The sequence below is a fragment of the Pan troglodytes genome, chromosome 7 (assembly GCF_028858775.2).
Source record: "Pan troglodytes isolate AG18354 chromosome 7, NHGRI_mPanTro3-v2.0_pri, whole genome shotgun sequence".
NCBI lineage: Eukaryota > Metazoa > Chordata > Mammalia > Primates > Hominidae > Pan > Pan troglodytes.
Window position 1 is genome coordinate 10,439,990 of NC_072405.2, and position 26,872 is coordinate 10,466,861.

The window sequence follows — 26,872 nt, forward strand, 5'->3', positions numbered from 1 at the left end:
CATCTTTGTGGTTTTATCTTCCTTTGGTCTTTGATGATGGTGACGTACAGATGGGGTTTTGGTGTGAATGTCCTTTCTGTTTGTTAGTTTTCCTTCTAACAGTCAGGACCCTCAGCTGCAGATCTGCTGGAGTTTGCTGGAGGTCCACTGCAGACCCTGTTTGCCTGGGTATCAGCAGCGGAGGCTGCAGAACAGCGGATATTGGTGAACAGCAAATGTTGCTGCCTGATCGTTCCTCTGGAAGTTTTGTCTCAGAAGACTACCTGGCCATGTGAGGTGTCAGACTGCCCCTACTGGGGATACCTCCCAGTTACGCTACTCAGGGGTCAGGGACCCACTTGAGGAGGCAGTCTGTCCGTTCTCAGATCTCAAGCTGCGTGCTGGGAGAACCATTACTCTCTTCAAAGCTGTCAGACAGGGACCTTTAAGTCTGCAGAGCTTACTGCTATCTTTTTGTTTGTCTGTGCCCTGCCCCCAGACATGGAGTCTACAGAGGCAGGCAGGCCTCCTTGAGCTGAGGTGGGCTCCACCCAGTTCCAGCTTCCGGACTGCTTTGTTTATCTACTCAAGCCTGGGCAATGGTGGGTGCCCCTCCCCCAGCATAGCTGCCGCCTTGCAGTTTGATCTGAGACTGCTGTGCCAGCAATGAGCGAGGCTCCATGGGTGTAGGATCCTCTGAGCCAGGCGTGGGATATTATCTCCTGGTGTGCTATTTGCTAAGACCTTTAGAAAAGCACAGTATTAGGGTGGGAGTGACCCAATTTTCCAGGTGCCGTCTGTCACGCCTTTCTTTGACTAGGAAAGGGAATTCCCTGACCCCTTGCTCTTCCTGGGTGGGGCGATGCCTTGGCCTGCTTCAACTCATGCTTGGTGTGCTGCACCCACTGTCCTGCACCCACTGTCTGACACTGCCCAGTGAGATGAACCCGGTACCTCAGTTGGAAATGCAGAAATCACCCGTCTTCTGCGTCGCTCACGCTAGAAGCTGTAGACTGGAGCTGTTCCTATTGGGGCATCTTGGCTCCACCCCTTACTCTCCTATTTTCTAATACAATTTAGAAAACGCATAGTATTGAAGGCCTTGTGAATGACGTCACCATGTGCTTCGTGGTTATCTCCGTTGGCACAGTTTTTCACTTAGCATCATTGCATTACTTCCTACTATGCCGAAACCTAGTTGTGCTCTCTCCTATCCTATCTTAGCATTGAAATAGTCCTAGTGGACGTTTTTCAATATCAGAGGTGGCAATCACATCTTCAGCTTGCTAATCATTCCAGGAATGAGCTTCCCATAAAGACGAAATATTTGGAGCTGTTGATTTCTTTCTTTCAGAAGTGGGAGGAAAGCCTGCAGATGACCCATCCCCATTGCCCATTATAGATGAGGCTACTAAAGGCCAGGGGTATTCAGAACAAACTGGATGCAGAACTGAAACCCGAGCCCAGGTCTCTTGGCTAAGCTGTAGCACTGCACTATCCTGCCTCCGTTGTATTCTACAGTTCATGCTGGAGCCCTCCTGCTGCACTGTCTCACCCTACACACCCTCATCCTGCACTTCCTCATCCCATAGCCCCTCATTTTGTACTCCTTCCCCTGCACATCTCATCCCGGACCCCTTCACCTGTACCCCTCACTCTGTACTCCTCACCTGTACCCCTCATTCTGCACCTCTCTTCCTGGACCCCTCCCTCTGAATCCCTCACCCAGGCCTCTCCTCCTGCACTCCTCACTGCACCCCTCATCCTGTACCTCTCTTCCTGGAATCCTCATCCTGGACCCCTCACCTGGACCCCCTCATCCTGCCCTCCTCACTGCACCTCCCATCCTGGACTCCTAAACCTGTTTCCCTTGCCATGTACCCCTCATCTTCACCCCTCATCCTATACTCCCTGACCTTCAGCTCACATCACAACCTTTTTGCCAAAGTCTGAAGCTGCCTAACTTCTTCAGTTTCTCTCATTCTCTGTCTCAGATGGCATAAACTTTCTTTCTGCTCACTCCCTTTCCCAAGAGAAAAGCAGAAGAAACAGAGGTCCACGTGCTCACATGTTAAAGCAACAGATGATCTAAAAGAAACGCACTGGAGCTGAGTCATCAAAACTGCATGCGACGCCTGGCCGTTCCTGGCTTAGAGGCAAGAGGATATGCACGCGGTTTAAAAAACACAGGATGAACTTCGAGAATAGAATAGTCCCATCTATAACTTTTAAATCAGTAATGCAAAATATCATCCATTTGTAAGTCAACACAATTCAGACATTTTAACAAAGACTCTTGTTGAGATCATAAAAACTCGTAAAGGAAACAGAAATACCAAAGAAAAATAATAAAGGTAACGAGAAAATTGAAAGCAACAAATTCCAATTGAAAGGAAAAAACGTGTTTGGAAAAGTGGGTCCTTGTTGTATCCGATGCAGGGATCCCAGCGGTAAAGATGTGGGAGAATGTTATCACATTCACACACTCATGACACACGAGAAATGAGGAAGGCAGCCATATGGCTGGAAAAAAATAGGAAGCTCATTCCACTTACAGAGCCTAACATATCACCTAGAAGTACACCTTGTTAATTTCACAAGCTCTTTCATAATTCGCAAATATCATTATCAGAAATTTCATTCTTAGCTGAGACTAAAATCCAGATTGGAGAACGTCTCCCAGGAAGTTTGCTCTAACGTGCACCCCGCGGCGCTTAACCTCCGTGTCATTTCCACTACATCTTATCTCAGTTTACTTTGAAATGTAATCTGTGAGGATACATGTTGGGAAGGGAGAGTGGAATGTAGCTGGAGCTAATGGGCCACTAAAACTGGAATTTACATGTCAAATTTCTGCATTAGAATTTAATGTTCTCTGGCACCACCTGCTCTCCTGGCTCATATGTGCTGATATATTTAAATATTTAATAATGGCTTATCTCACATTACTAAGAAGAATCTGTGCTTATAATTCATTCATGCAATATAACTCAGAAAATAATAGAAATCAAGAGTCAATGGGTCTTCTGATATTTTTCTTAAAGTTAAGACTGTTCTGAATGTCAGCATATCTTCATACAAATTCTTCAACCCTGTCAACAAAAAAGGGTGATGACTGGAAACTCAATATCTTTCTAATATATAGTTTGTTGTTATTACTTGTTTCTTTTAATATCGTTTAAATAAAATCCTATGTTCATCTTATTGTTCTTGCCTTAAGACAACGGAACGCTAGTTGGGTAGCTGGTAATGCATCTAAAGAAAACAATAGCAACAATGAACACATATAATCTATTAATTTCAGCTTCAAACACTTAATTATTAATATATTTGGTTTGTAAATGGCTCTTAATATCTTTGGTTACTAAATGGCTCACCACGATGAAGACATTGTGTGCTCTGCAACGGTCTGGACAAACAGAATTGAATAAAATGGGGATCTTTCTCAAGGACTCGAGGACACACAAAACACTCTAGGAAAACTGTTACCTTAGCTAAAAAGGAGCTGCTGCAGGTAGCCACAGGGAATCACTGGAAGGAATTTCCATCCCAGTGAGTTGTCCAGGAGAGAGGTGCAGCTCTCAAGCTGGGCCTTGGGGAAGGGAAGGGGTATTTCCTACCCCCAAGGGTAGGAAATACCTGCCCGGACAGAAGGGAAGCGGCAGGAGCGCCAGTGTGGGGGAGAACAATGGATGGGCACAGGATGGCAAGCGCACAGGATGGCAAGGACACAGCATGCTACACTGTGGCTCTTGAGAGGACACGTGATCTGGAAGAGGGGCCGAAATTCAGTGACTTGCTCTGTGGTGGCTGCACCGTGGTGGGGCACACGGGAGCCTCAGGTGCAGGAAGAAGCTGACTCATGGACCAGAGTGAGCAGGGTGAGGTGAGGAGAGACAGGCCGGTGTGTCCCTCACCCTGCTGGCTGACGTGGGGCACAGGGTACAAAACACAGAGGCCGTAATATGATGGGAATCGCACGGTGGATCCTTCTCATCAAACTTCCTTGCAATGCAGCACCAGTGCCACAGGAATATGCACTTTTAAGGCCACCCTGACCTGAATCTCCGTCTATGAAGACCCCTGGGTGATCTCCACACATGCGGCAGTCAGAGACACGGATGAGAGCAGAGAACATCATCAATACAGGTACATGGGAGATCTGTGCAGAAATGCATCCCTTTGCCAACAGGGGAATTCAACCAATAGAGTAGAGCACCCACCACTGAAGGGGAACTCCCGGACGGTCCAGGGGAGGTGGACTCAGAGAACCAGAGAGGGCACCAGATATACTTCAGGAAGTGGGTTCCAAAAGGTCATCATTCAGGGACCCAAGCACTCAAGAATGAGGCTGTTGATACATGAACAGATTTGGGTCCAGGAATCAGAGCAGCATCCACAACTAGAAACAGTCTGTGTTGACTCATTGGCTACTGGGCTATAATACCTCAAATGTTTAAAAACTAAACTAAGACTTAAAAAAAAAACTGGAGTGGTCCTAAGATTATTGATAAGGGTTAAATGGCCCATGATAATGCTACAAAAATCTAAACAGTCCAGAAATTGGCTAAGACATGCAGTCACATTTTGCACATCTCTAAGGACGCAGCTATACAACCTGCAGCTTCTGCACAGCTGCACAGGTGCGGGGCATAAAGAGGTCCTTGCATTTCCAGAGCTTCTGTCTCCTGGGAAGAAAGGCAATTAAACAATTGTCGGGATGGAGGCAGCTCAGGGTGGTATAGGATTGTGTAGCAGCAAATCACATAATCTAGGATGTGAGGATTATTGGGGAAAGTAATCTCTGAGATGAGACGGGAAGATCAGCAAATGATCTACATGGTGAGTCCACAGAAGAATGATCCTTGTTGGGGAGATACGTGTGCAAAGGTAAAAGAGAGGAAAAAAGGAAGATTTGAAGATCAGGAAGTTCCATGGGACAAACATGAAGTGTATGTGGGTGGTGGTGAGAGATGAAGATGGAATTTGGAAATCAGTTTACAGAATATTCTGTGGACCCTGGGAAGGCTCCAACCAATTCGAAACAGTGTAGGAACACTCTCTATGTTCATTTTCTTAAAAAAGATAATTCTGACTGGACCCCTGTGTGTGGGCGAAACAGAAGAGATTAGTAGCGGGGAGAAATGAAGTTTTGGCCACTACAGAGGCCGCCTGGAGGGGACACTGTGGAAGCCGTCTAAGGTAAGAGAATGCAGATAAAAAGGAGGGATGGGATAGAAGTATATTTACTAGATGGAACTGACAGAAATTCGCGGAGAAAAAGAGAACAGGATCATCAACCACCAATGTCGCTGAGAAGAAATAAGACAAAAACAATAATTATAAATCTGTTGTCCAAATTCTCAAAGAATATAGGGAGATTATTTTCCCCGGCTGCTAGACAATGATGCCGCACTCTGGGTAAGAACAGACAATGGCATGATGTGCGTCCCAGGTCAGGAAGCTTGTTCTAGAAGCAAAGAGCTAAGCACTAGGAAGGCAGATACGACCACTTGTGGTCCCAAGAATAGAAGGGCTGGTTTTGTTTCAAGGGATGTGGAGGGCAGTAACAATAAGTTTGTTCTTTAGCATATTAAATGGAATGGCCGTCCTCAGGAAAGCCCGTTGAGAGGAAATTAGAATTTACAGCACATGAGTTCACGTGACAAGACTCTTTCCCTTGCATGGGGCTCACCGCAGACTCAGGTCCCACCATCAAATGCAGCCCTCATCGCTCTGCGGGACTGAGGCTGCTAGAGAGGGCTCATAGCTGCACACCTCTCAGGGAAGTGCTCAAAGGCCTTAATTTAGAGTAAAGAAGAAGATGCGAGGGCTACTGACCCTGAGACCCGGCATTCCTGCCACAGACTGCGAAGTCCAGAAGGCTTTTGCTGGATAGAATGAGGGAATGCGCTTCTGAAGGCATGGCTGAGGAGCCAGCTTGGAGAGGATGCTGGGAAGGATGTGCTGCTGTCCTCTGGATGTGGTCTTCACCCTAAATCCATGGCCATAATGCTGTGTCAGTCTCCAGAGGCTGGAATACATGGGACCAGGAAGTGAGGAGGGGAAGCAGGAGTAGCTGTCTCACCTCCATCCCAGGAGCTGATTGAGATCTCTGCTCCCCAATCTCTCAAATTAGGCTATGTGGTTCTAGAGAACCTGCTTCTCAGAGGGGAGCTGTCTCCATCAGCAGGAAGAGGAAGGGCCCCATGAAACTGTAAGCTATCCCTGTGGCCCAGCATCTTCAAGATCCTCATGCCCAAGGCCTCGCCATTAAGGGAAGCAGCCATCATCCTTGCAGCAGGACTGGCCCTAATCAGGAGAAAAAGCTGGGGCCATTGTCCCCATTGAGACAATACAGATGAGTGGGACCATTTATCCATGGGGACTCTCTTACGTGTGATAGAACACGGACAAGTCTAGCAGCCACACCTGAGCAGTGCATTGTGAGCAGAGACTGAGGCCCTGTGAGGACTTGGGTCAGCTTCGCCCTGCTGCAGAAGCCACCTAGCCCAGCTGAGAGGCCAGCCAAGGAGGCAGATCCTCACATAGGCCGGACAGGAGGGTGGCGGTGAGTGTGTGTTGCATGTGTTCCTAGGAAACGAAGCCAGTCAGAATCCTAGAGAAGCTGTTTCCAGATGGAGAATACTGAACAGTGCTAGTGCTGGGCTGTATTTGATCCCAAGGGCACCACTTCGGTGCTCTCTTCAGAATCCAGGCCCCCCACTCCCAGCTGCTAGGGACCCACACTGCATTTCTTTTCAGGAATCATCCCAAGCAGTGTTCTGGTCCCTCTCTGGGGGCCACCCATGTCAATGTTCAACGGCATCAAGCCTGGCCCAATTGCTTCAGTTTGGAAGACTATACTGTGCCATCCTAGCTCCAGACCTCCCTGTAGCATCATTTAAGGCAAGGGTTCCCAACTCCCAGGCCAGGGACCAGTAGTGGTCCATGGCCTGTTAGGAACTGGGCCACACAGCAGGAGGTGAGCGGCAGGCAAGGGAGCATTACCACCTGAGCTCTGCCTCCCATCAGATCAGCGGCAACATTAGATCCTCCTAGGAGTGTGAACCCTAGTGTGAACTGCACATGCGAGGGATCTAGGCTGCATGCCCTTTATGAGAATCTAATACCTGATGATCTGTCACTGTCTCCCATCACCCAGATGGGACTGTCTAGTTGCAGGAAAACAAGCTCAGGGCTCCCAATGATTCTACATTATGGAGAGTTGTACAATTATTTAATTACACATTACATTGTAATAATAGAAATAAAGTACACAGTAAATGTAATGCACTTCAGTCACCCTGAAACCATCACCTCTCCCAGTCCATGGAAAAACTGTCTTCCTTAAAACCGGTCCCTTGTGCCAAAAAGGCTGGGGACCTCTTATCTAAGGCACCTGATGTGGTCTGACTGTTTGTGTCCCTCCAAATTCCTAAGTTGAAACCTAACCCCAAATATGATGGTTTTCAGAGATGGGCCAGCCTTTAGAGCGTGATGACATGATGAGGGTGGAGCCCCTGTGAACAGGATTAGTGCCCTTGTGAAGGACGTCCAGGCTTGTGGCCTTGCGCTGTCCACCACGTGAGGACACAGTGAGAAGGCGCCATCTATGAACCAGAAAATGGTCCTCACCAGACACCAAATCTGCCACTGCCTTGATCGTGGACTTCCCAGAACTGTGAGAGATACAATTCCATTGTCTCTAAGCCAACTCTATCTGCATATTCTGTTACGGCAACCTGAATGAACTAACTGTGCACCTGTCGTGACTGGGCACGGTTCAACCTCTCCAACCACCCAACTCCACTTCCTTCTCTGCCTTACAGACGATTCCAAGCACACTCCCAATACCTCCTGCTACACAAGTCACCAACTCAGGCTCTGCTTCCAAGAAAAAGGATAATTTGTCATAGATTTAAGTCAAGCCCTTGGAAAAAAATGTTAAATCCACCTTAGATATAAGGCTGTATCTGCTGTGAAAAAGGAGGTACACATTATAAACGCTTTGTGACAGTCAACTGAGCATTCCCACAACATTTAAACAAAAGGTTATTTGAAGCCACGTCCTGCAGCTTCACCTTCTCTTTAGGGTTTTAGAAGTCACTACTATTCTGGCAGGCACTGTCTTGCCTGACTATGAATAGCGTATTGGCTTCATGCTCACAAGAACAGGGGCATGAGCTCACTTTCCACAAGGACGAGTGAGCTGTCCTCGGTTCAGGGAGAGCACCCTGTGCCGTCATTGCACTTGGACGCTGTTCAATGTGCATAATTGCTCACCTAGAGAAGACGGGCGAGACTGGGCTGGGTAACTCATGCCAGTACAACCACGCAAGACGAGAAGCACCTTCAAGATTACATAACATCAATGCTGTCTCAAAAGTTCCGTCTGCCAAGAATGGTAAAGATGCTGCTTTTTGAACCATCTCCTACATTCCTGTATTCAGTACAACACACAGCCTCACTTCCCCCATTCACCCTAGGAGCACAGACCCTTGGCTACAGACTGAGATGCCTACACAAATTTCCATTCTCTTATTATCACTGTATTCATCGGACAAAGGAGACAATTCCGTTTCTTGTATGAAATGGTGATGCTGAAGTCAAATAATTTTACTGGAATCACTCTTAGTATTAGCCCAAAATAGGTCTTGTTTTGACTATACAGCAGCACATCACAGGAAACAGTTCCTTTAATTTATCCCCTGCTGGAATGTAAATAGCTATGGCAAATTACATGAAACATGATTTCTGGAGATGCAGTTCATCAACTAGTGTGATGAACTCGAACCGAATTTTTTTTTTGTAACCAAAAATGCTTCAGAGTCAACTCACTTTACTATAGACAGAGAAGCCATAAAAACGTGGGACCACTACAATAGCAAACATGTAATTGCTTATAAGAATATCCAGGGATCAAGTTTGCTTCTTGTTAACTTCCTCATGGCTAGAAGCTGCAGTGGTTATGAAGGAACCCAACTTTCAATTGAGCATAGGGATTTTTCTTTATTTTCTGTGGACTAACCATCAGTTGCTATGAGATATAATATATATTTTATTTTCAAATATAAAATGGAGAAACTACGCCCTGGACTCACATTATTTTTTCTTATATAGTTTTCTGAGATTTACTATTTATATGGATTCTATTATAAATATGATTTATAAATATATAAATAAATGATTTTTAAGTATATAAATTATACATAGGTAGAATCTATATATATAGCAAATTTATATATAAATTGTATATGTAAAATTTGTTTTAAAAATATATACTAGTCATATAGAGTTTGCTTATGAATGGTCAGTGTTGCCTTATATGGCTCTATCATAATTAATTTACATCCTACTTCTTAGCATTTGGGCTTTTGAACAGATTATTTTTAATTCAGTATTTTTATTTGTAAAATGATTTTAAACAAAGCTTACCTCTCTCCCATTACTTTCTGACACTTAACATGATCTCCCTCAAGAGCTCTGTTTGTTTTTTAAACTTTGCATTTTTTCTCCATAATTTGCTTAGGGGAAATTATCAATTCACACTCTCTCTCTCGTTCTGTGTATAATAGCTATAGATAATGCACATGCTCATATGTATGCACGTGCTTATATATTAGGGAATATGTATAAGACATACTGTATAACATGCACATGCCAACTGAAGTCTAGCAAGGGCGTTTGTTTCTGTGAATTGTTCTTTTGTGTTTGCTGCTGGAGCCTAACCAGCAGGGACCCCTGTTGTTTTTCAGTCTCTGAGCTACTCCCTGCCTATCCTACACTCACTGTGATTTTTAGGGGATGCATAGGCCCTGGTTTTCATTTCTCCACCTTACTTGCTTTCTGACAAATGCCTCTAAAAGGGTCCATTAATTGAGTAGACCCCCCAGGCATCTTGAGGGGATGGAGGAGAGAAGATTGTCTTTGGGGAGTTAGAGACAGCACAAATGGAGAAATCTCAGATATGCCCAAGCCTACGAGCCCGGCATGATGGAGGCCACAAGTGGATAGAGTGGACCCAAGGTCCTCCTGGTCCATGTGTCCTGAGGCAGCCCCCTCACCATTACTGTGTGTGCTGGCAGGGGGTAGTGGGGGTGCCAAGAAAGCATCCTCCAGGGAGATTTTCTCAGAGACAACAGTGCCCAAGGTAGCAGAGACCATGAACATCTTAGGGTTAGAAGTGTGATCCGAAGATTTGAGTGCCCCCAAAATATTTTACACTACTCAGGCTATTCCTGATTTCTTGTCAAGGTTGGAGTAAGTAGGTCAGTAAGAGTTGACATGGGTGGCCTTTGGTAATGAGTGAGGTTACATTGATAGCTACTTTGTTAGGATGGAGTCTCAGAAATTCAAGTCGATGTTAAAATAAGATGATGTGGCATTTCTTGCATAGCAGTTTGTCTAGGGTTTGTAGTCTGAGGGACTGACTGTGACTCCAGGTATGAGAGTGCACACACTGAAAATTTCTGGGGAGACTATGAGAAAATGTGGAGAGCTGTTGCCTCAGAGGAAGTTAACTGGCTCAGCTAGAAGCTGGAGAGAAGGGGTGCTTACAATTCATCTAAACACCCCTCAGTTGGGTTTACATGTCTTACTGTGCACGCTATTATTTATATAATGAAAACATCATGTTTGTAGAAAAAATCTCAAAATTAAAATGAAAATGCAAACAGAAAAAAGAGCTCGCATTTTTTATGTTCTTACTCCATGTGTTATGAGCCTTACATGTTTTACTCAGTTGATTTTTCAATAAAATTATGAAGCAGTTGTGATTACTAGGACTTTTTTTTTTAATGACGAGTCTGATACACAAAGGGTTTAAGTAACTTACACTAAGGTTCAGTTACTGAGCAGCAGAACCAGTATTCAGGGGAGTCCAGCTCCAGATCCTGTGTTCCTAACACTAGATGTTAGTGAAAATCAGGCAACATCAAAACTTAGAACATTTAACTCTATGTGAATATATGCTGTATATATTTTCCGATAATTTTTTTCTTTTTTTAAGATGGACTCTCACTCTGTTGCCTAGGCTGGAGTGCAGTGGCACGATCTTGGCTCACTGCAAGCTCCACTACCCGAGTTCAAGCGATTCTTCTGCCTCAGCCTCCTGTGTATCTGGGATTACAGGTGCCCACCCTCCACAAACAGCTAATTTTTTTTTTTTTTTTTTTTTTGTATTTTGAAGAGAGATAGGGCTTTCACCATGTTGGCCAGGCTGGTCGGGAACTCCTGACCTTAAGTGATCCGCCTGCCTTGGTCTCCCAAAGCACTATGATTACAGGTGTCAGCGCCCCTGCCCGGGCTGTTTTCTGATAATATAATTTATGAACAACTATGCTTTCAGTCAAATAATATAAAATTATGTATATGCATAAAGGTCACTTTTATAAGTGATTTGCACTTTGTCTTCAACTGTTAGCTTAATATAGTACTCTGGAAATATGCATTTTTAGAATGTCTTCTACTGTTATAATCTCTTAATTTTTAAAAATCCTCAAATGTTGTATTAGTTACTGGTTTTAATTACCTTTTTGCCTTTGGACTATTCTTTTGTCAAAGATAACACATGACATTGAATTGGCCATCTCTCAAGGACTGATGGCCATTCACATTTTTATGACATCTCATGGGTGGCTACTGAGACTCTTACCACAGCGCTAATTAGGGTAAAATGGAATTATAATTAATGTGGTGTGGTCATTCACTGTGAAATATGACACATAGAAGAATGTTTACCTTTTATTGGGACTACTTATGTCTCTTCATAGTCAAGGATGCAGTTTGGGCACGAGGCTCCTCTCCTATTCCTGGTACCATAAACCTCATGATGTGTATCTCCATGCTGCTGAGATGAATTTACTGCAATTTGCCCTGTCGGGAAGTGTCTGGTATTTCACTGATGATTTTAGATTCTACCAAAGGCAGCAGCAAATGCAGGTCATGTGGAAAATATGATATCTCCACCATACTTTCCTGGATAACTGCACAGTCACATAAAAGTTCAATTGAAGGTCAGGTCTCAAAATTCAAATGTCAGGAGGTATTCAGCAGTTGCCTCTGCATTCCAGTTTTAGTCATTGAAAGGCATGTAAACATACATTTTTTGTCATAGTATTTCTTATTCAAAAGGGTCATTAAGTCCCCACCACATCCCGTGTGTCAGCAAGGAGGGACCCTATTTTATGCTTTGTAGATGAGGATACTCCGGGGTGGGCCCACACACCACAAGACCCTTTAATATTGTGACCCTTTATCCCACACAGAGAGAGAGAGCAGCCAAGCTGTGGCGTGTTCACTCACATGGACTCATGACAATGTCCCTTACCATGCTTGTTGATTTAGGATTGGTGGATGCTTTTTTATTATCTCCTTCATTGATTTCATGGGTAATAACTTCTTGTTACATTTTTCAGCTCCTAAAACTATTCCAGTGGTATACACTTGGGAAATAAGAACATACTGCCTATTTACTCAAATTCAAAAAGTAGAATAAAATACAGTTCCAACAGCTCCAGATAAATATTCTCATTTTTACCTAAACACATACACATCTATCGGTTCAAATATTTTAAGGAACTCAGTTACTAACGAAGGAACCAATAAGATATTTTAAAAACTATTTCAAAGGAGAATCCAAAGATCACAACTATATAGACAATCAGAAATACTGAAATAAATTTGCTAATCCATTTAAAAGTAATCAATATCCACAGGACAATAATTAATGGATCTCTTTCACAGGAAATTCATTTGCATTTCAATGGTTCAGAAATTGTTTGCATTGCTATCAGTTTTCTATAACTTGTAAAGTTGTAAACTAGCTCAAAAACAATGACAGGCACAGGGCTTTCATTTCAAATATTTGAATTTGGCTCATAAAAATTTATAATTGTAAGTCTTTTCAGATTCATTATATTGTCTTTTCTATGTTTGCTCACATAAAAGAAGGTTTTGAGAAACACCAGGCAATATGATATGGTCAAAAGATCCCCACATATGCCCACATTTCCTGGCTTACACCTAATACTTCACCTCACTCTTTATTTTGGGATAATCAGAGCACATATCACGGCAGGCCGAGTTTTCAGAAGTTAAACATTCTCATTCACAAAAGCGAGTGTTAGTAGACTTTAAGGAAGTTCCCATGATGATTCCTATTTATCAGCATTGTTTGACTTGTTGATTTTACTTCTACCTAACCAACACAGAATGGTCTCTGCCCTCTGTTGGAATGCTAACTTCCAACCCTCTGAAGTGTATTCTCATCATACCTTGGTAAACAGCTTTAAACCCAGGTGAGCCAATGCTATCATCCGACTGCAGATGTAGCCACATCTGGTTGCTCATGCTCACAATGAGGTCAGGAACACTGGATCCCGTGAGCCTGCATGGAAGAGAAATGTCAAAGCTTTTATGTAAGGCAACAAGTACATCGACTTCCACCTGAAAGGAGGATCTTGCTGCTTTAAACAGCCAAACCCTAGATATATAGGTAGCAAGACCCTCTTTCAAAGACTGTACAGCCTCTGGTCCATTATATTAATATTCAAACATCACTATCACTGGTGCTTTACAGAAATTACTCTACTCTATGGCTGCCAATTTGTGAATTTTCTTTTAAAAAATCAATTTAGGGCAATCAACCATCCCATTTTCCTGGAACCGAGAGGCTTCCCCAGGTGCAGGAATTACAATGTTAAAACTGGGACAGTCCTGGAAAAAATATGGCACAGTTGTTCATCTGAGGTGACTAGAGATGTGCACAGTTGCTGTAGGATTGCACAACACCAGCCATGAAAGACAAAGCATCTCTATCACAAGAAATTGTACGGGTTCATTCACAAAAGGTTTTCATTGTGTAGAACTAGTATGTAACTTTATCACAAACTCTCCTTTAAAATATATTATAGGTAATTATACATTAAGAGAATTTTGAAAAGAACAACATGCATAGCTGAAATAGATTTGGCAGCATTTATTGAACACTCCCCCCGCATATTTATGTCTGGGTCACACCAAATGTGAGTTTCAATGAAGCATTCATTGTGCATTAACAAAACAGTCACATAGGGGCTGCTGTCAGCCAGTGAAAAGAAACACTAAATCCACTGATTGAACTCAACATGCTGACAGAAAAGCATGTTGAAATAGAAAAAGTGTAAGAAGAAAATCAATTCAACCAAAACAAATGTCCCTAATCAAATAGGAAGCTTGACTTTCAGTAAAGTAGTTTCAGGAATATGAGCATATGATTTGCCCCATCAATCATATCATCTGTCTATCAACCCAACATCCTCACCTTAGGCAGTACAGAGCACCGGATTCTTCAAAGGAAAATGAACAACTGTCACTATATGTGAAGTAACTCATGCAATGTTACACACAAACTGAAAAGAGGAAAATATTTCTGTGAATGCTGTGCGGTTAACTAAATATGTATTTCTTTCTGAAGATTTGTCTTCGTTGGCAACATTGTTCTTTTTCATTTGCTTGTTTTGTTGGCTTGTTTGAAGAGAGATTTTTTCTTTCTTTCTTATTCATACATTTATTGAAGTGTAACAAGCCAAAAAGCGCACAGATCGTGAATGTCTAACTCTATGAATTTTTACAAAGTGAACCGCCACACAGATCAACTCTTAGAGAATTACCAACACCCCAAAGCCTTCTTGTACCTTCTCCCAGTCACCATCCTCTCCTCCCATCTTGCCAAACTATCAGTTTTACATCTTCTTTACAGTTTTTTATAAAGGAAATCATACTATATATAACATTTTGTTCAACATGATTTTGGTGAAATGTATTCATGTTATTGTTTGTAGTATTGTTTCATTTACTTCAATTTCTACATAGAATTTACAGTATATAAACACAAGTAGGGGATGATTAACATTTTTGAATTCTTGAAATTTTTATTAAGATAATTGTAGATACACATGTGGTAGGTAGTACAAAATAATATAAAGAGATCACATGTATTTTTTTACCTAGTTTCCCCGAGTGGTAACATCTCGCAAAACTATAACAATCAGGACATTGACATGGATACAACCTACCAGCCTCGTTAAAACTTTCCCTGTTTTATTCGTATTTTGTATGTACATTTGTGCATGTAGCTCTGCACAAATACGTCACATGTCTCGGCTCCTGAATTCACCGCCATAGTCAATGCAGGGCAGCTCCATTCCCTCCAAATTCTCTGGTGCTCTTCCCTTAAAATCACACTCATGCCCCTCTTGCTACACCCCCTTCACTGTCCCTAACCCCTGGCAACCATTAATCAGTCTCCATCTCTAAATTATTCATTTAAAAAAATCATACAAATGAAATCACAGTGTTTAACAACTTGGGATTCGATTTTACTTAGCTTAATTCCTGGAAGATTTATCCCAGTTGTTGTTTATACCAATAGTTTGTTCCCTTTTATCGCTGGGTAGTATGTCATGTTGTGGATATACCACAGCTTGCTTAATCATCCACCTGGTTAAGGGTATTTGGGCTGATACTAGTTTTGGCAGATGACACCTAAAGCTGCTTTGAATATGTGTGTGCAGGTTTCTGTGTGAGCACAAATCTTCATTTACCTGAGATAAAAGCTCAAGAGGGCAACAGCTACATTGTAAAATCTTGTTTAGTATTTAAAGAAACTACCAAATTTTTCCCCAGACTGTTCGTACATTCCCACCAGCAGTGTGTGAGCACCCCAGATTCTTCGTATTCTCAATAGGCATTCGGTGTTGTCAGCATTTTTCCACACTTTAACAGCTATGTGCATTTAACTAATCGGTAATGATGTACAACATTGTCTCATGGGTTTATTTGCCATTTATACGTCTTCTTGAATGAGAGGTCTCTCTTTTCTTCCTTTTAAATATTGAAAACTCTCTTGATATATTGTAGTACAGATACCAGTCCTTGTCAGAAATTAGCAGTTTTGATTTAAATATAGTCCATTTTGGTTCCACATGCAATTACAACAACTTATATTCCATAAGTATTAGTTGCAGGGCTTTCTGTATATCAAGTTCGGAATCTGGCTTAGTTCCTTCCTTCTTTCCTTCCTTCCTCCCTTCCTTCCTTCCTTCCTCCCTCCTCTCCCTCCCTCCTTCCTTCCCTCCCTCCCTCCTTCTTCCTCTCTCCTTCCTTCCCTCCCTCTCTCTCTCCCTTCTTCCTCTCTTCTTCCTTCCTTCTTTTCCCTCCCTCCCTCCCTCCCTTCCTTCCTTCCTCCCTCCCTCCCTCCTCTCCCTCCCTCCCTCCCTCCCTTCCTTCCTCCCTCCCTCCCTCCTCTCCCTCCCTCCTTCCTTCCCTCCCTCCTTCTTCCTCTCTCCTTCCTTCCCTCCCTCTCTCCCTCCCTTCTTCCTCTCTTCTTCCTTCCTTCTTTTCCCTCCCTCCCTCCCTTCCTTCCTTCCTTCCTCCCTCCCTCCCTCCTCTCCCTCCCTCCTTCCTTCCTTCCCTCCCTCCTTCTTCCTCTCTCCTTCCTTCCCTCCCTCTCTCCCTCCCTTCTTCCTCTCTTCTTCCTTCCTTATTTTCCCTCCCTCCCTCCCTTCCTTCCTTCCTTCTTCCTTTCTTCTTTCCTTCCTTCCTTCCTTGCCTTCTGTTATCATTCCCTAAGGTAAGTGAATATATAAAGGAAAAATATGTATCTTAAGTCAAATTCATGGTTTTGGGTAGAAGAAAGAGGAAAGAAAACATACTGTTTTAATATTATACAATTAAAGAAAAATGTGGGCATAGCCATTAGTTTTTCCCTACATGTTAATACACACATGGCACTTGGTTCACACGCAAAATAAGTCGAGGAGAGTGTTTTCCCTACTCCCTTTGGGCTTACAGGTGATGTCAGCACCCTTCTCATCTGTGTTCCCCACTCCCACTCGCTTCTCTCTTTTACACCCCTTTGACTTTGAGACTTATGCCACCATGCAACATGACTCTACTGCTGTCCATCATCGTCCTCTCCCTTCGTGTAGCCCCTGGCTTGTTGTCATTGCTCCCTGTGGGCAATCTGATAATTCTTGAAAAGTGACTCAAGGGTTCTTGGCTCTTTTAACCCAATAATTATTCTCTCCACTCCACTGCAAGGTATAACATCAAGGTGCGAGGTATGAAATCACTGGTCATACCTTGCACCTTGCTACTCTTTATCATAACAAACTTAAGCACCTAACCCCTCTTTCTGAACACACTGCAATATCTTTTAACTATCGTAAGTGTGTACTTTCTGAAACACACTTCCCAATTCTTGGGGACCTCTACTAATGATTTTGTCACATTTTTACCCAGCCTGGACAACATGATTGGTACTCTGCTATTCTGTCTTTCCAGCACCTTAACTGTGTTAAAGTCTACTACCAATCTGTCCCATCTCTGACAAAACTCCAACTTGAGATCAATCCAACCACCCACTCTCTATCTTCCTGTATGTGTGCACAAGAAAGATGATGAAGAACTTGCTGATTTGTACTGACATATATATATATATGATTTCCAGACTCACACTAGACACATGGTGCCACATTTTTTTCCTGAATTATGCTCAGTGTATTTTTCCTCTTGCCATTTGTTATTGCCCTAAGTCATCATCATTTTTCTCCAGCCCATTGCCAGCCCTTATTTCTTCTGTTCTCAGCAGATAACTTTATTCATAAGCATAAGGGGGAAAACATTTAGGGCAGTCAAAACATGAAATACCTGCCTCTCAAAATCTCCTACGTTTTTTTTTTTATTCTTTTCATGTCATCAGTCATCGGCCACTATAAGTAACTGTTGGGGGAGTTTACTTTCCTCGTACTTCTTTGATGTTTTTCACACCATTGTTTTCTCCCCATTTCCAACCTCTCAGCTGAACACTGATTATCTCACACCCACCCCACCAAAGTAGGCTCCTAACTCTGTCTCCTGGTTCTGGCATTTCATCTCCCCTAGACATTCGACTTGATTTTAACTTATTGAAAACGTAATTGTCATGTGGAAAATTCTTACACATTGAAAAGACTTATACTGTCTATCCAACTACTTTAGACATACCTCTCAGTCGATATATTTAATTTCTTAAGTTCTGTACTGAACTTTACTTTAATTTAATCTTATATTACTTTGTTCATTTGCATGAAACAGTCAGAAAGCACACTGCCATATTCCACACAAACTTCTTCAATCAAATGTCAAATCAGGTTTATGTTTATTAGTCATTTTGGAATTTAAGCCTGCTATGTGACAGTTATATTTATGAGAAGAACTGTAATTACAGCTTATTATAGTTACTTTAAAGCTAATTAACTTACAAAAATTTCATACAGTAAAAGCACTTTTTATTTTTAAATTTTTATGTTATTTTATAATTATTTAAAACAAAAGAACTTTTGTTCCTCCTTCTGGTTTTTAGAACTATTTTGGCTTGCTGACACTGAGAAATGATTTCTTTAAAACAAAGAAGCAAGCAATATTGTTGCCCTTTGCAACTGCTTATCTGTTTGAAACAGGATTTTCAAAATAATAATACCTGAAAAATAAAATAGATACTGGCTTTGATTAAATACAGTAGGTGCTCAAATGAAGTCATTTTGTTCAATGTCATTTCATTATAACATTGATGAAGAAGATAGATTCCTAGCAGGGGTGGTGTCTGTATGGGTGTATCAGCCTACTCTCACACTGCTATAAAGATATTATCCAAGACCTAGAGACTGGTAATTTATAAAGAAAGGAGGTTTAAGTGACTCATAGTTCCACATGGCTGGGGAGGCCTCAGGAAACTTACAATCATGGTAGAGGGTGAAAGGGAAGCAAGGCACATCTTACATGGCAGCAGGAGAGAGCATGTGAAGGAGGAACTGTCAAACATAAAACCATCAGATCTGGTGAAAACTCCTTCACCATTACGAGAACAGCATAGGGGAAACTGCCCCCATGATCCAATCACCTCCCTCAACACATGGGGATTATGGAGATTACAATCCGAAATGAGATTTGAGTGGGGACACAGAGCCAAATCATATCAATGAGGTTGGCAAGTTCCCCATGTCTGCCTGGATTTGCTCCCAGGTTTTCTCCCACATCCCAAAGCTGTGCATGTGAGGTTTACTGACATTAGCTAATGAGCTGGTTGGAAAAGGAATGAATGAATGAATATAAATTGTCAAATAAAAATGTGTCAAGTATATGATAATCATACAAATGCAGGACAATAAACAATGCAATAGGAAAGTGCTCAGGGAGCTGTCACATGTGTAAATGTTTTTGACCTCTCTGGGGGGAAGAGGTTTTCCTGACAATGTTGTCTTGGCAAACAAAAATTTATTTATCCCTTGATGTAACCAACCTCCACCCCTATGAATGTCACTCATCCATCCACCAAAAATTTGGTAAACAGTAATCTTACTTGTCTTCATTAATCTTTCTTAAAAGTGTGTATAGTTCACATTTATTTCAATGTTTAATATTAGGAGTGTTTTGGTCTTTACGCAGAAGTTTGGTCTTGCTTTTTGTGAGCAGAAATATGCTTAGGAACTTAACTCTTGTTTATATCAATTAACCTAAGGGGAAACTGGTTTTGGTATACAGAGTTTTACTTGAAGTCACAGTTTCCAAACACCTATTAATGATGTTAAGTGGGAACTAACTATACTTTAACATTCATCATAACATATAGTTACATAATTAGTCTTGCTTTCTTTAACACAGCTCAATTTTTCCCCAAGTTGACTCTATACTACATACTGTTCTGATTTAAACTTAAAAATAAAGTTATCCTAATGAAACGCTAAATAAATCTATTTTTGATAGAGGAAAATATAATTTTATTTTGGAGAAATAAGCCATCATATTGTAGCTGCCTGCCTTTTTGGCCCCAAGCCCTGCAGTCTAAAACTCTGTCATCTCCCAGGCGTGTTCAGCTGCAGCCATATTTATTTTTCCCCATTCTCCAGAATGATGGCATTTCTCAGTTCCCAGGGTTTTGCAAACCCTGAAATCCTTGTATGGACTGTCAATTCCTCCTGCTAAGCTAAGAGTCTTTGAAGACTCTGAGGATTGTCACTGGGCATTTCTTAGCCTCTTGAGGCCAGATTAGGACTTTTTGCCTCTAGGTCATCACAGAATCCTTCACACAGTTCATTTTCATAGACGTCTGCTTCAACCTCCACCTTCTTTCAAATTCTGAGCTCTCTGGGTGCAATTTTATGTCTCTTGGCCACTTTATCCCTAGTCTCTAGTAAATAACATACACATTTTTAAAATAAGTCAATAAATAAAAATATAAATTAATCTACACTGTATTCATTATACAGCTACATGTTTAAATTTTATAGGAATATTTCCAAATAATGATGTAAATCTTAGAGTTATCTTAGGCAGCAAACCAAGGGCTTAACATTTGGAGTTCTGGGATGGCTCTGTCATTAATTCACCTGTGATTTTAGCTAAATCATTTTATCTGTATTCCAGGTTCCTCATCTATGAAACAAGAGAATTGTATTAATCCAACTTGAAGGAACTCTTCAGACCTAAAATTCTATGATCTTTTGCACAGATTTCAGTGAATATACTGCTGTCTCACATTGATATGTCTGGTTGCAGTCAGTATCAATGTTGAACTGAAATCAACAGTGATTATTTCTCCAATTTCAAGTATGTGAAGCGGTTAACCCAAAATGAAGGAAATGATATTTGATTATGTAATTGTTCCTGCCTTACAACTAGGGCACTTTGTGAGTACCTTTAATTCTTTGAGAGTGTAACTAAACTCCTTCCAATGCAAATGTGTCAGTGTTCTTGAAAGCTTAATGACAACCATAAGATACAGTAACTTTATGATGTTTTGGTTACTTGTGATTTTACTGTACAGACAAGAACAATTTCATCTCTGAACAAATCTTCCCTTTGGACCTTGCTAAATGGTTCAATAGTTCTATTCTAATCTACATGAAATACATGTGTTAAGGGCTGGAGGTGATGGCTCATGCCTGCAATCCCAGCACTTTGGGAGGCTGAGGTGGGAAGACTATTTGAGTCCAGGAGTTCAAGACTAGCCTGCGCAACATAGCGAGGCCTTGGCTCAACCAAAATACAAATGCAAAAACAAAACAAGAGATGGATAAAACCTATCTCTGACTCTGAAATCTTTCATCAACATAACCCAGTGAAATTCCCATGTTGTTGTGTGTATCAGTAGTTTGTTTTTGGGAGTAATGAGTATAGTTCTCTTATAAAAATATACATGTGTTTTTCCAATTCCCTGTCAAAGAATATTTACAATGTTTCTATTTTGGCAATTATGAATAGAGTTACTATAAACATTCACATGGTATAAAATTTTTCTAGGGTAAATACTTAGGAGGGGGATTTCTGGGCCATATGATTGATGTATATTTACCATCATATGAAACTACCAACCTATCTTCCAGAATGGCTGTAGCACTTGGCTTTTCCGCTTGCAATCTCAAAGGTTACATAGAACATACATCCATTGGTGTGACATTCTCACACCCCAAAATTAGAAGGATAAATAATGAATCAGCCAGGCTTGGTGGCTTATTCCTGTAATGCCAGCACTTTTTTGAGGCCAAGGCGGGCACATTACTTGAGGTCAGGAGTTCGAGACCAGCCTGGCCAACATGATGAAACTCCATCTCTACTAAAAATATGAACATTAGCCAGGCTTGGTGGCAGACATCTGTAATCCCAGCTACTTGGGAGGCTCAGGCAAGGGAATGGCTTGAACCTGGGAAGCAGAGGTCGCAGTGAGCCAAGACCGTGTCACTGCACCCTGGGCAACAGAGCGAGACCCCGCCTCAAAAAAAAAAAAAAAAAAAAAAAAGGTGAATCAGTAAGTAGTTCAGGGTTTAAGTTGGGGGAGCCTGTCACCACAAAGGGATACTACAGTATTTTGAAGCGAAGGGAATGTTCTATGTTCTGATTTTGCTGGTGGTTACACAAATCTATACATGTATTTACAGTCATAGATCTGTACACACAGAAAGTTCTACTTTACTGTATATCACTTAAAAATAATTTGTTCAGACCTGAAGAAAAATTCTGCATGTGTCACGAAGCTGTCAAAATACAACACTAATAAAATGTAGCACCTGCAATATGAGATGCCTGGATTTTATGGGTATGTATCTGAATTTAAAAAAGGGGGGATGTGCTAAACCTTTAATATACTCATTACAGTTGTAAATTCAGCAATGGAAAAGTAAAGCCTGCCCTTAAGACAAAAACTTGCCTAAAACTGAACTGCTTTGTAGTCTTCATGTTCCTTTAATGTCCATGAATGGCATAAATTGTTCAGAAGGTGGAGAAAACAGAGTTACTTAATTGTATGATTTAATTGACTACTTGCCTTAATTGGGTAGACACAGGGTGAGCTGGAGATTAATAAGGATAAGTAAAGACACGGTACTATCTTTTCAGGCACCTGGGTACCTGGGCAGAGTCATTCCTCTTGAGGATGGAGTAAAATACCAGTAATGAGTTTCAGAGATGTGTTGATAAATATCTCCGGTACAAATTGGCAGGTGCAAAGCAGCCAGGGGCAGAGGTAGAAGTCAACTCAGTTGTTTGATAAGCCAAGTCAGAAGGAATTTAAGCTCTGGAAAGCCATATTTGCACTCTTGGGTCTCTCACATATCTTCAGATACAGTATTGAGTAGGTACTGAGAGCAAGTAAAGTGAGTTACAGGTTCTCCACCTACCCAGCACCTAGCCGGGCTCCCAGGACATAGTAGTTACTGATTCCATGATTATCTATGTGATGTGTACCACTGCAGAGGGCCAGGGCAGGTGGAAAAGAGCAGGAATCTGATTTATAAATCAAGCTGACTGAAAAATAAGTCAAGGGAGTGCTTTCATTGAATAAATAATCATATTATTAAATAAAATGTTAAAACTGAAGGTAATTCATACATATACTGAAGTTATTATCATTTCCCCACCGACATCAACATGAAATTAGAACAAGCTTTAGATTTCATTTACTTTGACTCCGGCACACGCCTCCTTCAAGTATGGCAGACTTTATTTACTGTGCTGAAATCCATTACAGCCAGGTGGCACAGAAGATGATGTGACTTACATCAATCATTTACAATCGCTATTTTAAATTCACTAAACATTCTCCGAATTATAAATTGTTCATGTGCGGAACTGCGTGAAGAAGATCTAATCCAAACCTCTTGATCTCGCAGATCTAAGGGGAAAATAAAAGTTGACTAAAGACCAAAGTGATGCTACTTTACAGATTTCCTTTACTGAGTGCAGCCCAAGCTATTTAAAAGTATATGGACTGCCAGTCCTCATGACATGGAGATCCTTTTTTCCATCCCCCTCTGTGTAAAACACAAGTATCAGGCCTGATAATGGCACAAGAAGCTACCAGAAGACACTGCTAAAATGTGATACGAGAAAGACAAGCTGGCCTGGGACCGAGGACCAGAGAAACAGCAGAGCATGGGGTGACTTGTGGCCGATCACAAACAGAAGGCCACCCCGACTTGCTGTTTTCCACCCCTGACCAGGCAACAGAAGGACCCCAGCAAGCCCGTTCCTTCTCCAGATGCAACTGTGACCCGTCTGACTACCAGACAGGCAGCACCACAGCAAAGAAAATGGATGTAAGAGCCACACCAACAACAAACATCCAAGGAAGGCTTCATGTTCCTTGTGGTCCCAGGGCTGCCTTGTCAAAGGAAAAATATCTAAGAAGGCAGAACCTGCAAGAGGAATGCAGCTATATAAGTGATCTCACATGGGGAGGCCCTTTGTCCCAGTAGGTGTGAGACTGAGTCTCTTTGCCACCCAGACACAGGGGTAGAGTGGGTGGAATAGGTGAGGGGTCACTGGAAAGAGTGGTCCCTCTGACCTCCCTCATCCCCTCACCAACATCTCCCCCAGGCCACCCAACCCCATGCACTCCAAGCCTGGGAAATCCTTCTGCCCCCTCAGCCAGCACCAGCAGAGAGCAGTGGAGCCTCCTTGGGCACTAAATGCACTGAGCAGATCAAAGTAAACCCTCAAAGCCTCCAATAGTCAAATTATCATTGGAACCTCCTCCCCGGCCCACAAAATAGGCTGAGACCCACATGCCAAGCCTAAACAAGGTAATTGCTTGCTAAAATATTAGGTGGGTGCAAAAGCAATTGCAGTTTTTGCCATTATTTTTATTTATTTATTTATTTTTTAGACTAAGTTTCACTCTTGTCACCCAGGCTGGAGTGCAGTGGCACGATCTTGGCTCACCGCAACCTCCGCCTCCTGGGTTCAAGTGATTCTCCTGCCTCAGCCTCCCAAGTGGCTGGGATTACAGGCATGCACCACCATGCCCAGCTAATTTTGTACTTTTAGTACATATGGGGTTTCTCCATTTTGGACATGCTGGTCTTGAACTCCCGACCTTAGGTGATCTTCCCACCTCGGCCCCCCAAAGTGCTGGGATTACAGGTGTGAGCCACTGTGCCCGGCCTGCCATTACTTTCAGTGGCAAAAAACCACAGTTGCTTTTTCATCAACCTCATAAAAGATATAAATAGTACCTAGCAATACTTAACATGACACACAAAAGAGCTGGGACACAATCATCACACCAAGAGCCAAGGAAATCACGGCTTGAATGATGAAAGACAATCAACCAACCCCAAAAGAAATGAATCAGAGGGTGGATTTTAAAGCCAGGTCTCTTAAAAATGCTTCAGTGATCATTTACAAATTATCTGCAAACAGATGAAAAAAAAACGATAAATCTAAGTAAAGAAATAAGTTATAAAAATGAACTAAAAGGAAATTATAGAACTAAAAATAACAGAAAACTAAAAATTGCTAGATTTGCTTAATATTAAAATTGAAATGAGCAATAATAGAATCAGTGAACTTGAGATCAATGGAATTCTCCTACACTAAACAACAGAGACAAAACAGACTACAAATGGAAAAGGGGCCGGGAGTGGTGACTCACATGTGTAATCTCAGCACTTTGGGAGGCCTAGGTGGATGGATTGCCTGAGCTCAGGAGTTCAAGACCAGCCTGGGCAACACGGTGAAACCCCATCTTTATTAAAATACAAAAAAAAAAATTAGCTGGGTGTGGTGGCATGCACCGGTAGTCCCTACTACTCAGGAGGTTGAGGCAGGAGAATTGCTTGAACCCAGGAGGTGGAGGATGCATTGAGCAGAGATCGTGCCACTGCACTCCAGCCTCCTGGAACAATGGAGAAAGACTCTGTCTCAAAAATAAAAAATTAAAAGGAAAAAGGAATAAAGCTTCAGAGGCCTGTGGGACAAAACAAAACAAAACAAAAACACACAGAAGAAAGAATCCAACTATTTTTTATCATTAGAATTCCAGAAGGAGACGAGCTAGATGATGGTGGTGAAATTATTTAAAAAAATAATTGCTGAAAACTTACCAAATTTGGTAAAACACCTGAATTTATAGACCCAAAAAAATCTAAGTTAACCTCTCAAAAATAAACCTAAACAAATCCATTCCAAGACACATCTAATCCAAGTTTTAAAAACTAAAGACAGATAAAACAACCAAAAAGAAACAAAATGTTACCTACAGGATAAAACTACTTCAATGACAATGATTTTCCCATTTGGGATCATGGAGGCCAGAAGGAAGAACTGACAACCACAAATTCTATATTCAGTGAATCTGCCCTTCAGAAATAATGGGAACTTAAAAAATTATCAGGTATATAATTTGTTGTTGCAAATTAAGAGTAGGTGGTAGGCTGGGGGCAGTGGCTCACGCCTGTAATCCCAGCACTTTGGGAGGCCGAGGCAAGCGGATCACAAGGTCAGGAGATTGAGACTATCCTGGCTAACACAGTGAAACCCTGTCTGAACTAAAAATACAAAAAATTAGCCAGGCGTGGTGGCAGGCACCTGTAGTCCCAGCTAATAGGGAGGCTGAGGCAGGAGAGTGGTTTGAACCCGGAAGGCGGAGCTTGCAGTGAGCCGAGACTGGTCACTGCACTCCAGCCTGGGAAACAGAGCGAGACTCCATCTCAAAAAACAACAACAACAACAACAACAACAAAAGAGTATTTGTAGTTGGTAGACCTACCCTCAATGGTTGGCTCAAGAACATTCTTCTTGAAAAGAAATGAAGGAGAAAAGAAAAGAAACTTTTACCTGTGTTTTCAAAAGAGAAAAAACAAGAGGAATCTATACAATATAAACTGGACTATTTTGCTTACCATGAGTTCCATAAATCTTACTTAATGATTCAAACAACAATTAGAACAGCATCTGGTACTTCAGATAATAATTTCAAAAAGTTGAAGGGGTAAAGGGCCCTAAATGCAAGCGCGGTTTCCATACTTCAGGTGGTAAATGTTGGCATTAGTTGTAGAAAGATAAATAATGGCCTCACTCTTGTCCAATCCTGCTCTCACTCTAATCCCTCAAATCTGTGAAACTTACTTTTCAGATGAAAGATTTTGCAAATGTGATTAAGTTAAGGATCTAAATGTGGGGGATTGTCCTGAATGATGTAGGTGGGCCCTAAATGCCACCACTAGTATCCATATAAGAGAGAGGCAGAGGGAGATTTCAGGCAGAGAAGATGGTCTCGTGACTCTGAATGCAGAGAGTGGGTTGATGTGGCCACAAGCCAAGGAATGCCAGAAGCTGCCCTAAGCTGGAAGAAGAAAGGAATGAATTCTTCCCCAGGGCCTTTGGAGTGATTACAGCTCTGCCCACATGTTGATGCTGGCCTAGAAAACCTGACTTGGACTTCTGGTTTCCAGAACTGAGAGTACAAATTTCTGCTGTTTTGAGCCACCAAGTTTGTGGAATATTCTATAGTAACAGTAGGAAATAAATGTATCAGTAGACTGTTATAAGTCACATATGTTTATTGTAATGCCCAGAACAACCACTTTGAAAA

At 41.8% G+C, this 26,872-nt stretch overlaps 1 protein-coding gene across 3 annotated transcripts in view; it reads right to left on the reverse strand.

Moving 5' to 3' along the window:
- The window catches only part of CSMD1 (CUB and Sushi multiple domains 1), a 2,064,385-nt gene that overhangs the window by 516,403 nt on the left and 1,521,110 nt on the right, over positions 1–26,872 (reverse strand). For all 3 annotated transcript variants that reach the window (XM_054657204.2, XM_016960221.4, XM_054657205.2), the window contains one exon: positions 13,257–13,369. In XM_054657204.2, coding sequence (XP_054513179.1) covers positions 13,257–13,369 — 113 coding nt within the window. The remainder of the gene's footprint in view (positions 1–13,256; positions 13,370–26,872) is intronic.